Source organism: Echinops telfairi, unplaced genomic scaffold, assembly GCF_000313985.2.
Source record: "Echinops telfairi isolate 266 unplaced genomic scaffold, ASM31398v2 ScPeMD7_7424;HRSCAF=8462, whole genome shotgun sequence".
Classification (NCBI taxonomy): Eukaryota; Metazoa; Chordata; class Mammalia; order Afrosoricida; family Tenrecidae; genus Echinops; species Echinops telfairi.
Genome location: NW_022111324.1, coordinates 73,350,374 through 73,362,378, shown reverse-complemented (window position 1 = coordinate 73,362,378; position 12,005 = coordinate 73,350,374). Strand labels below are relative to the sequence as shown.

Below are 12,005 nucleotides of genomic sequence, written 5' to 3'. Positions count from 1 at the left end.
AATTGATGTGTGTATGGATTGGGATAACAGTTGTATGAGCCCCTAATAAAATGTTAAATAAAAAACAAAAACAAAAAAAAACCAGAAAACAAACAAACAAATTAAAAAAAAAAAATACAAAACCCAACTGAAGGAGGGGTGGGGGTGCACAGCTCATTGGTTCCTGAGCTAGGAAAGCTCCAAATGCAGCTGACATTGGGTGCACTGCATCAGAAACCTTACCGCCTGCGTCTCTTTTAGGAGCACGGGGCTGTCTGCAGGCACAGGCAGGCAGGGTCCATTTCACTAACCCCTGCGGAAGGAGAACGTTCCTAGTAACCCCGTCAGGAAATGTCAGGGAAACCTGTGTTAACCTGTGATCAAGGAATTGCATTCTCTGGCTAGCCTGGGTCCAAGGGATGCTACTGCCCTCGCTGTGTGCCATTTAAGTTCATTCCAACTCACAACAACCCTCCAGGACAGAGTCGAACTGCCCCTAGAGTGGAGTAGGCTGTGATGTTTACAGATCATCGCCTCTGATTTTCCTCGAGGCTTCTGGTTGGTTTGAACCATGGATCTTTCCATTAGCGGCTGAATGTTTAGCCATTGTGCCACTAGGGCTCCTCTAGGGAACGTAAATCACACCATAGAATGAGCGAGCAGTCCCCAGACTCTGCTGCCCAAGGCAGTGGACTTGGTGGTGGCAGAGGGGAGGCTTGAGTCTTCCTTCCACATGAAAAGGGAATCACTTAATTCTGCTACATAGGAAAGGAACAAGTGTACGTTCTCCTACTGGACATGCGCACAGAAATAGCAGTCTGCTTGAAGTGCATTATTAATTAAAAGGCCCTGAGATGTCTAAAAAGAGAGAAGGGAAGAAAGTTCTGCCCCAGCACCACAGGGCCTGCCCTCGTGGTTCTGAAATGTTGGCCCTGTTGTATGGCAGGAAGAAAATATGCCCTACCAGCTGGTTCTTTCTCTTTCCTTGGGCAGCTTCCTCCCTGGTGCCAGATGATCCTTAGTTGGGGGTTGGCTGTTAACAGCATGGAAAGTCAATTCGGGGTCTAGCAATCTGCTAACAATAACATCTGTCTTAGCAAGACCAAATGCAAAGATGTGACAAGCCCTTCAGGACTACAGGCTAGCAAGGAAGGGAGGGCTAAGACCAGCGTTGCCTCTGCACTTCAGTCTGTATTCATTCGGCCCGGTGCCGCTTGGTAGGTACAAGCTGCTGACCTCTGTCTGAAGGTCCCTGCTCTACCCTAACTTCCAGTGAGAATCTGTGTTCTGTTGTAATCCAAAAAACGATTTAATAGGATGACAGTTTAACAGACAGTCCCAGCCAACAAATTTGGACTCTCTGCTACTCTGTTCTCAGAATTCAGGGCTGTTTTTCTCAGGTGTGGCATCCTCCCACCCCCACCCCCCTCCTCCACTCAGTGGAGCCACATTCTCTTGCCTAATGTGTCACTTCACAGATCAAGGAAGCGTAACTGATTTTGCTAGTCTGCTGTTTCAATATTAACCACTCACTGGAAACCTGAAGCTAAATTAGCTGTTGATAAATTGAGATTTTTGAGCACCCCCACCCCTAGATATTTAGTCTCAGTAATAATAGTCCTCATAGCTCTGCCCACAGTGGCAGTGTTCTACTGTCATGAAGCAAACCTTGCTCAAGCATGGACTCAAAATTATTTTTCCCTTTGTTAAAGTCCCCCCACAGAAGCTCTTCTGTTTTACTGACTCATTCATTGTGTGCTATCGCTCACTGGCCTTGAGCACTTCCACCCTCGTCTTCCTATGCAGGGAGATGTGGTCTCTCCATTTGCCCCTTTCAAGAAACATACCAAGTCAGAGTCCTTGGATTGCCTTAGATCCCTTCCTTCCATCCACCCACACAGCTGGGTATCAGGGACATGTATCTATGCCAGGCACTGTGCTAGATTCACAAAGAGACATAGGCTTTGGTTCTTAATCTTCCTGAGAAAGTAAAAGAATTATATGATAAACTACCTTAAGGTACACATAGAATGCCTATTAACCTGATCACCAATTCTGTTCAAAAGAAAATCATTTGTAAGGTGTTGCTTGTGTGCACGAGTACCAACCACATGATGAAGCAATGCGACTGAGTTTATTCAAAACAGACTTGAATTTATCATTCTAGCTGTGGATTGCTCTTTTTGTCCTCTTCGAGTACATCCAGTGCCAGGCTACATGTGCATTCTCGTGAAGCCGATTGATCTGGTATGTCCTTTTAAGTGACTGTGATACTCAAATTTGTTATCTGGAAATAGTCCAGGGAATAAGGATCTTGTTTTTAGAAATTGGCAGAGTATAAATTTCGAATAAGTAACAACAGATGACTGATGGACTGCTTATTTGTCATGCTCATGGAGTTTGTTAGGGAAGTTAACAGGTGAGGATTCAGGTGAAAAATTGCTCCGATACACTTACTCAGTCAGGACCGTTTCTTCTCTGCTGTGCCTGCAGGCAGGCCTTTCTCTGCACCTCCGCTTCTTGCCCGACCGGTCTCTGCCCTTCTCAGGCAGTGTTACAAAGTTCATTCAGGGCTGCCAATAAATGCCCAAAGAGTTGAGAGCAGGGGTCAGGGATGTATACGCTTTTAAAAGTAAGGAATAACGCCAAGGTAAAGTGACTACTTTCCTTGTGTGGCATATTGAACTGCCTTTTGTAGGCTCAGTTCTCTAGAGGAACATTATGTAGAGATTTGTTTCAAGGTATTGGTTCACTCAATTGGGAAGACTGGCAAGCCCCAAATCCAGGTGTCGGGCCAGAGGTGGGAGTCACCATCTCACCGGCGAACCCCAAATCTGTAGGTCAGGTGCTAGGCTGCTGGATCGCGGAGTTGTAGGAGCTGGTGAATTCTAAATCTGCTCATGGGAACCAGATCAGACACAAGAGAAGTGCAGGATCGAGAAAGAAAATGCTTTTGAACTTTTCAAGAGCCTCCATATGTAGGGGATGCAGGTCACACACCCAAGAAAACACCCGATTGATTGGTTGCTCACATCGATCACAAAATGGAGAGCAATCCTACAAAACTGCCAAACCTCTGAGAATCACAGCCTAGCCAAGGAGACACAAAACATTAACCATCACGCTGCTCTTAGAGGCACTTAAGAAACTAAGAACAGTTGCTTGTGGAGAGGTGAGCTGGGTATCCAGAGGACAGGTGTGAAAGAAGCTTAGCCTTTGATCCTGTTAGAATTTTTAATCATGATTTAGCAATACTGATACAAACGGTCTAGAAGACCGAGATGGTAATGGTCCTTCTCTCTCACAATTAACCTAAGTGATTCTCTTTTCTGCTTCTCTGTGTTTACTGACGTTTTCAAATAATAACTGTTTTCATAATAAAGTCTTCTGTTTTTTGCTCCAAAAGAGAGATTGCTTTAATCTGGTTATAAGGCACACATGTTTGGGATATCTTTGTTAATAGCAGTAGTGCAGAGAAACAGGCCCTTTCGTTCTATTTCAGAGTGAACTCAGCAGTTCACTGCTACTGACTTACTTTTTCACCTTGAGAGCTGCTGGAAAGATCACTGCAGTGGTAATGATTTAAAACTAAACCTCTGAACTAAAGGCAAACATTTGAAACATGGCCAGAAAATTGATTTCTGCTGGATTAGAGCTAACATCTGTTCTGTTGTTACCTATCACACAACTATGAGAAAGTATAAAGGTAATGAGCATTTAAAATTTTATTCTGGTAAAATATATATAACAAGTAATTCTCATTTTAATCCTTTACCGTGTACAATTCAGTGACATTATTTACATTCACCATGTTATAAAACCATCACAACTATCTGTTTCCAAAAGTATTCATTACCTCACACAGAACGTCAGCACCCCATAAGTAATCCGTATCCAGTTCCCTCTCCCTTAAATGAGAACCAGTAATAAACTAGATGTTTTATGTAGGGGAGAGCTTATAGTATCTGTCCATTTGTGTCTTTCTTATTCCACTCAGTATAATACTGGATAATATTCCATGGTATGATTATAGCACATTTTCTATATCCATTTGTCTGTTGATGGGTAGTTAGATTTTTCTCACCACTGTCTGTTGCATATAGTGTTGCACTGAGCATTGGTATATAAATGTCTGTTGGTGTCATTGTTTTTAAGTTCTTTGAGGTCACTGGGTTATAGTTAACTCACTATTGAGCTTATGATTTCTATAAATCTTTTGAAACTATCTACTTCATATCTTCTTGCAAGCCTCACTTCCACGTTCGAGACCATCGTGGATGGACTGGTTGGCTGTTCTTTTCTGAAGTACAAGACATTCTTTGCTTGTTTGACTTTTCCAGGTCTAGAAAGGAAATGTTAGTACTGAGTCCCCTCGATGTTGTTCAAAATTATTTTAGCAGCTATACTTTTAATTTTTACTTGATTTGGGCTCTGAAATGAGACAGGCTCAATCTAAAGTTTATACGGAAATAAAGCAAAGAACAGCAGCTAGGGGGGAAAAATGACAAAAAACAACCTGTGGGTGGGAACTAAGGTGTATTAACATATTCTTTTCAAAGTGTCCATAATTCCAACATTTTAGTTCTGGCACATGAATTGACTAACATACAAATGGAATAAGAAAGGAAGTTCTGGACCAATCCGTAATTTAGATAAACACAGCATCTCACAGAGTGGTAGATGATTCACCACTTGTCAGTTTGTCTATCGCACTGTGGTGGCTTGTGTGTTGCTGGAACACTGGAAGCTGTGACACTGATATTCTCAAAATGAGAAGAAACCGCTACAAACTTACGTTAATAACTGGAACTTGGAGTGTATGAAGTATGAATCTAGGAAAACTGAGTCATCAAAAATGAAATGGAATGCAAAAAGATCGATCTAGGCATTAGCAAGCTGATAGGGTCTGATGTTGGCCATTTTGAATAAGGCAGTCATGATTCACTCTGCTGGGAATGACAGTCAAGAGTGGCGATGTATTTATCATCAAAAAGTACCTTTCAAGATATATCTTGAAAGTATAGTGCTGTCTGTGACAGAAAAATGTTTATCCACAGACAAGGAAATCTTGTATTTGGTACAATTATTAGTCAGATTTATGCAGAACTACTAAAGCTAGTGATGAAGAAATTGAACAGTTCTTTCAAATGCTTCAGTCTGAAATTGATCAAACATGCAATCAAGATGCAATCATAATTATTGGTGATTTGAATGCAAAAGTTGGAATGAAGAGGAGGGAACAGTAGGTGGAAAATACGACCTTGGTATAGCCATGAAGTTGGAGATCACATGATAGAATGTTTCAGGAACAATGACTTCATCACAAATACCTTTTTCAACAACACAAAAGGTGATTGTGTACTAAGATTTCTCCAGATAGAATGCACAGAAATCAAATTGACTTCATTTCTGCGATGATGTAATGGAGAAACTCAATATCAGCAGCTAAAGTCTGGAAGCTGACTGTGAAACAGACCATCAATTGCTCAGGTCAAAGCTGAAGGAAATTTAAAAAGCCAAAGCATGACTTTGTGTGCATCCCACCTGAATTCCAAGAACAAATTTGATGCACTGAACACTAATGGTTTCAAGACCAGGTGAACTATGGTATGGATCAAGAACATCGTCATACGTGAAGAAAGCAAAGGTTATTAAAAAGACGAAAGAAAAGATCAGCAGGGTTGTCAGAAGAGATGCTAAAACTAGTTCTTAGTCATAGGATAGTTTAAGGCAAATGCAAAAAATGATGACATCAAAGAGCTGAACAAATATTGTCAACGTGCAGCTGGAGAAGACAAAATGAATTATTATAATGAAATGTGCAAGGACCTAGCGTTAGCAAGCCAAAAGGGAAAAGCGTGCTCAGCACATCTGAAACTGTTCCCGGCCTCGTAGCTTGTCTTCTTGAAGTAATTTCCTTTTTCTTTCTTTTTTAAAAATCACTTTTATTGGGAGCTCTTGCAGCCTTTGTAACATTCCATACATCAGTTGTATCCAGCATATTTGTATATATGTTGCCATCAACATTTTCTAAATATTTGCTTTCTATTTGAGTCCTTGGTGTCAGCCCTTCTTTTTTCCCCTCCCTCTCCCTCCTACCCTCATGACTCCTTGATAAATTATAAATTATTATTTTCATACCTTACACTGACTACTGTCTCCCTTCACCCATATTTCTGTTGTTCGTCCCTGGGGTGGGGGTGTTATGTGTCGATCATTGCGATTAGTTCCCCTTTCCTCCCCTCTTCCCCACCTTTCCCCTACCTTCCTGGTATCACTACTCCCATTTCTGTTCCTGAGGGGTTTATCTGACCTGGATTCTGTGTGTCGTGAGCTCTTATCTGTACCAGTGTACGTGCTCTGGTCTAGCCAGAAGTGAAAGGCGGGACTGGGGCCGTGATAGTGGGGCATGAGGAAGCCTCAAGAACCAGAGGAATGTTGTGTGTTTCATCAGTGCTGTACTGCACCCTGCTTGACTCATCATCCCTTCCTTGTGAACCTGCTATCTACAGGTGGATTTGGGTTCTCTGCTCTGACCCCCTGCTTTCTCAACAATATGTTTGTTTGTGGTCTTCTGATATCTGTTACCTAATCCCATAGACACCTCATGATGGCACAGGCTGGTGTACTTCTTCCATGTGGGCTTGTTGCTTCTCTGCTAGATGACTGCTTGTTTAACTTCCAGCCTTTAAGACCCCAGACGCTATATCTTTTGATAGCCAGGCCCCATCGTCTTTCTTCACCACCTTTGCTTGTGCATCCATTTTGTCTTCAGTGATCAGAACATGTTGGGAGGGTGAGCATCACAGAATGCCAGATTGTTAGAACAAAGTGTTCTTAAGTTGAGGCAGGGGCTTTAGCAGAGGCCCAAAGTCCATCTACTTTCTCAATGTATTGCCATGTAAATATATGTACATATGCCAATACCTCTTTTTTTATGAATTAATATATTTACATAAGTGCACACCTATGTTTATACCTCTATAGCTCTGCTCCCTAGATCTTTCCTCTGTTTCCTTTTACCTTCCTTGAAGTAATTTCTTCTTTTTTTTCTCTCTCTTCTCTCTTTTATATTAATCATTTTATTGGGAGGCTCTTACAAATCTTCTAACAAGCCATCATTAAATTGTGTTAAGCACACTTGTACATATGTTGCCATCAACATTTTCTACTTGAGCCCTTGTTATCAACTCTTCTCCCCCCCCTCACCCACCCACCCTTGTGAATCCTTGATCATTTATATATTATTGTTGTTTTTTCATGTCTTACACTGTCCGTTGTCTCCCTTCACCCACATTTCTATGATGTATCCCCCAACCTTGTGATGGGTTTCCCTTTTCTCCTCCCTTCTCCCCTAACCACCACCATCCCCCTCCTCTAATGATAGCGCTACTCCCACTACTAAATTTGATAGATGCGATGCTGAAGCTCACCTCAGAATAAAAACTATTATTATATGCCCTATTACCAGAAAAAAATTCATTATGTTAATAATTAGAGTGGCTGTTATGAAAAAGGTAATCAGAACAAGGCTAGCCATTAGCTGAGCATATCTTAAACTAAAAGAATTTAAAAACTTAAGCCTTGAGTTGCAATATTGAAAGAGTATGTGGACAAAATATTGACTGATGCAGGAAGCATCTAAAGAAAGATGGAAAGAATACACAGAGAGTCACTGTACCAAAAAGAAGTAGTCAACATTCAGACATTTCAAGGGGTAACGTAGAAGCAAACAGAACCAGTGGTACTGAAGGAAGAATTTCAAGCTGCACTGGAGGCATTAGCCCCAACCAAGGCTCCAGGAATTGATGGTGCACCAACAGAAATGTTTGAACAGACTGATGAAGCCCTCACTCGTCTATGCTAAGAAATTTGGACGACAGCTACCTGGCCAACTACCTGGAAGAGATATTCACGTGTACCCATTCCAAAGAAAGGTGACCCCACAGAATGCTCATTTATAGAACAATATCATTAATATCACATGCAAGCAACATTTTGCTGAAGTTTGGAACAGTTAAGCAGTGCCTTGACAGGGAACTGTCAGAGATTCAGGATGGATTCAGAAGAGTACTTGGGACAAGGGCGGTCACTGCTGGTGTCAGATGGATCTTGGCTGAAAGTAAAAAATACCAGAACAGTGTTTACTTGTGTTTTATTGACCATGCAAAGGCATTCAAGTATGAACCATAATAAACTGGGTAGTTTTAAGAACAATGAGAATTCCAGGACACTTAACATGTGTTCAAGCAGAACCTGTCCATGGATTAAGAGGCAGCTGTGTAAACAGAACAAGGAAATATTCCATGTGTACGTGAGGGTTATATCCCTCACTATACTTGTTCAGTTCGTGTGCTGAGCACATAATCAGGGAGGCTGGGTTATATGAAGAATGCCTTATCAGGATTGGGGGAAGGCTTATTAACAACTGGTGGATGGCTGTTTGGCACATCTACCAAAAATTACAGCAAAAGTTGACCCATCAACTCCTTGCGTGAATTTATCAAGATATGCATATATCAGTATAAAGTTGTTTACATTCAGTGGAGCATTGTATATAATAAAAACTAAAGATCGAAAAGACTAAATTAATGGTCATATTTATAATTATGATATAATATTCTAAAAGATGAGAGAATGTAACTCCTAAATAAGAGTCACCATTAGTATAAAAACAGAAGATTGTTTGTATTTGCTATTTTTTCTTTAAAAAGGGAGCCCTGGTGGCATAGTGGTTGCGTTTGGGCTGCTAACTAAACTACCAAATCAGCTGTTCAAACCCACCAGCCGCTGGAACTTGATTACAGTGAGGTTTTCTTGGTCTGTATGCAGAAGGAGAAATTGGAAGTACACATGGTAACTTTGGAAGGTTAGGGTAGGACACAGACGTCTTTCACTCCCTATACTTTGGAACCCTGTGAATATTTAACATACCCAAGAGAACAAGTTCATTAAATTGGAATAAATTTTTTTTCAATTTAAATCTCTTTTGGAGGCTCTTACAAATATAACAATCCATAAATCAATTATATCGAGCAAACTTGTATATATGTTGTCATCGTCATTTTCAAAACATTGTCTTTCTACTTGAACCCTTATTATCAGCTCCTCTTTAAAGGTCCCCAAGACAACAATATGCTGCAAGTAATTGAGATTAAATGTTTAGTCATGGAATCGCTTCTAAAATGTTAACTGTCGTTGTTACCATAGTAATCCAGCATTTCCAGGACACACCAGGCTGGCTCACATGTAGAAGCCCGACAACACCAAATGTTGGTAGGGTTGTGAAGCAACGAGGTTCTCTTGTTCATTTTGGATGAGAACAGCTCTGCAAAGCCTTTTGGTAGTTCCTGGTATATGCTAATTGATACACTGTGAGCCACCTCTAGACAGCGGCCGTGTCATCTGCTGTTGTCTGTTGAACCGATAAAGCCATGCAATCCCTGTGGAAAGGAGTGTCTGGGAATGGAGAAGTCTCCAAATGTAGAGGCAGGGTGGAGAGACCAGCCCTCTTCAGTCACGCTCGATTTCATCTTCTGTTTCCCCTCAGGACCAGGCGATGTATGAAGCCCTGCAGCGGTCTCTCCGGGGATGACGTCTCCAGCGGGGTTTGGGGGAACCAGGGGCCTTTCACCAGCAGAGAAGACCAGGCGCCCGAATCCCAGCTTTCAGCCTGGCACTGATGTGGTTACTTGGAAGGTTGTATTTTTAATTTGTTGAAGCCAAGAATGAACTGGAGGTTCTTCGGATTGGGCCAGCTTTAAAAAAAACCAAAAAACAGTAATCACTGAAATACAATAACTGATCATTTTTCTAAATAAAAATGTTATTTTTAATCATTTGAAGTGTACAGAGAAGTGGCAATTACATTACAGAGACCTGTTTTTCCTGAGCCATCTAAGCGTAAGTTGACAGCCTGCTGCCCCATCACCCCCAAATACTTTTTTATTTTCATTACTGTATTCCCCTATGCAGTCATGGCTGCCACAGACAGAACACGCGAGGACACGTCCTCTTGCATCTGTAGCCAAATACTTTCTACAGACCAGGCAACTCCCCCAAATCAACAGCCACCAAAGTCAGGTGAGCAATCTCCCCACTTTATTCACGATGAAAACTTCACTTTAAAAAGCCAGGTGATGGACATGCCCTTGGGCTTCACGCTGTTCCGTTGTCCCAATAATAGCCTTTATCACAAAAAGTACATGGGTAAATCCCTCCAGTCGTCAGGTGTGTGTGCAGTGATGCCAGCTATAAAAGGTTCCCAATTGCTGGGCATATTGGCAATACAGACACAATAGAAGATAGCCGTGCAGTAAGTAGGGCCAGTCATTGGTCTTACAGGCCCATAGTCAACCCCAAGACGCGGAAAATGCCCCAGCATTAAGGGGGGAGTTCTGCTTACTCAGGTTATCATTGATGTGGGGTGCAGGGGACTGTCTATCTGCGCACTTACTGAGTAACCATCTCCTATTCTGGTCAGTGCCCAAAAGAAGGTGCTCAGGGCACCATAGGGCAGGTAACTGAGCTGCACATAGACAGCCACCAGCCACCCAGCCACCATCCCCGGCTGCATGGCCCGAGCACCAAGTAATGTTCATCTGTTCCCCAAGCAAAGCAAAGACACGTTAGAAAGGTAGTGAGATCCTGCCATTCAGTGAGGCAAGCCCAAGTGGTCAGGTTGTCACAGCCCATATCCCAGGGTACCCAGTGCCAGGTGACGTGGGGACCTGACTGCCCACCCAGAAGTCAGATTCGTCATGTCGTCTACCATCTGGGCCCAGTTGGTGAATATGCCTCCCAGACCCTACAGGCAGAATGACAAAAAGCAGAGAGGCACAAGCCCGGATAAGTCATTTTGCTTGTAGCAGTGCACATGCCTTGATATCGGAAGCACTCAGTATTACCCCAGGCTGAAGCTTTTGTTCTGGTTTGTAGGATGATATTTGCTGCCTCTGGGTGCCCTCCCTATGGTGCGCTCTCCCCATTATAACCTAGAGGAGACCTAGAGACATGTGGCTCCTCTTGACTTAGAGGGTCTAGGTTATTTGTCTTTAACCCATAGGGAAGCGTTGACAGTAGCCAGTGTATTACAGAAAAGGCTTCCTGCTCTGGTCCCGAAACCAAAAAGCCAAACTGCCGTCTAGTCAGTATGGACTCATAGCGACCCCCTGTGAGTTTCTGAGACTGGACTGCTGTTGGAGGTGTTCATGTGGACCGCCGGCCGCTGCTGGAGGCCCGTGTCCTCTGAGCTCCCAGTGGAGCTCCCAGATTGCTCTCGGCTGCCAGAGCCTTACAGAGCAGGCTCCCCACTCCGTGTCAATCACAGGCCACCAGAGCCCAGGCAGCTTTTTGGCTCTGCCCCCTCCCACTGCTTCCAAATCTCCAGCAACCCATGTGGGCTCCTCTGTGTGTCCCCATGTGGGTGGGTCCGTGGCCCTCCAGCAGACTGGGATAGGGATCCAGGCAGGGAGGCCTGCGGCTAGCCTGAGATTTCCCTCCCGGAGCCTCCTTTCTCCCCCCATGTCCCCAGTGGCATCCTGGGGTTTTACAGGTTCCTGGCAGGCTTGCCCATCGTAAGGAGAATCCCTGTCATCCCTTTCTGACTGTTAGGTGACAGGAAGCCCCCAAACTGACCACTCTGAGAGACATGGACTTCACTCACTGGGAAGCTATGGCAACTCAGCCGTGGCAGGCAGGTCAGGGTCAGTCCACGCCCCTTTCCGCAAGCCCGGGTTTCGTATTGTTTAGGACAGGGAGTGGAGAGCAGGGACGAGCCACAAGGCAAGTCGGAAGCAGCCGGTGGTGACTTCGGGTTGGTGACTCAGCATTCTGAGAACTGTTCTTTGAAGAATGTTCTGTGATCACCGCCCCAACATGCCCTTGGTGGTAAGTGGACAGCCTTGAATGGGCCCTGTGGGGATGACCACTTGCCCTACCTCACCTCATTCTACAGAATGTTTTAGGTTACTTTTAGGAATGTAATTGATGAAACGGGAAACAGCAGATACATGACTAGATGTAAG

General features: G+C 43.4%; 1 protein-coding gene across 4 annotated transcripts in view; it reads left to right on the top strand.

Annotated features, from left to right (window-relative positions):
• NVL (nuclear VCP like) overlaps positions 1 to 9,818 on the top strand; it is a 138,859-nt gene extending 129,041 nt beyond the window's left edge. For all 4 annotated transcript variants that reach the window (XM_045298132.1, XM_045298131.1, XM_045298130.1 and 1 more), the window contains one exon: positions 9,530 to 9,818. In XM_045298132.1, coding sequence (XP_045154067.1) covers positions 9,530 to 9,574 — 45 coding nt within the window. In that variant the 3' untranslated portion in view covers positions 9,575 to 9,818. The remainder of the gene's footprint in view (positions 1 to 9,529) is intronic.
• The last annotated feature ends 2,187 nt before the right edge of the window (positions 9,819 to 12,005 follow it).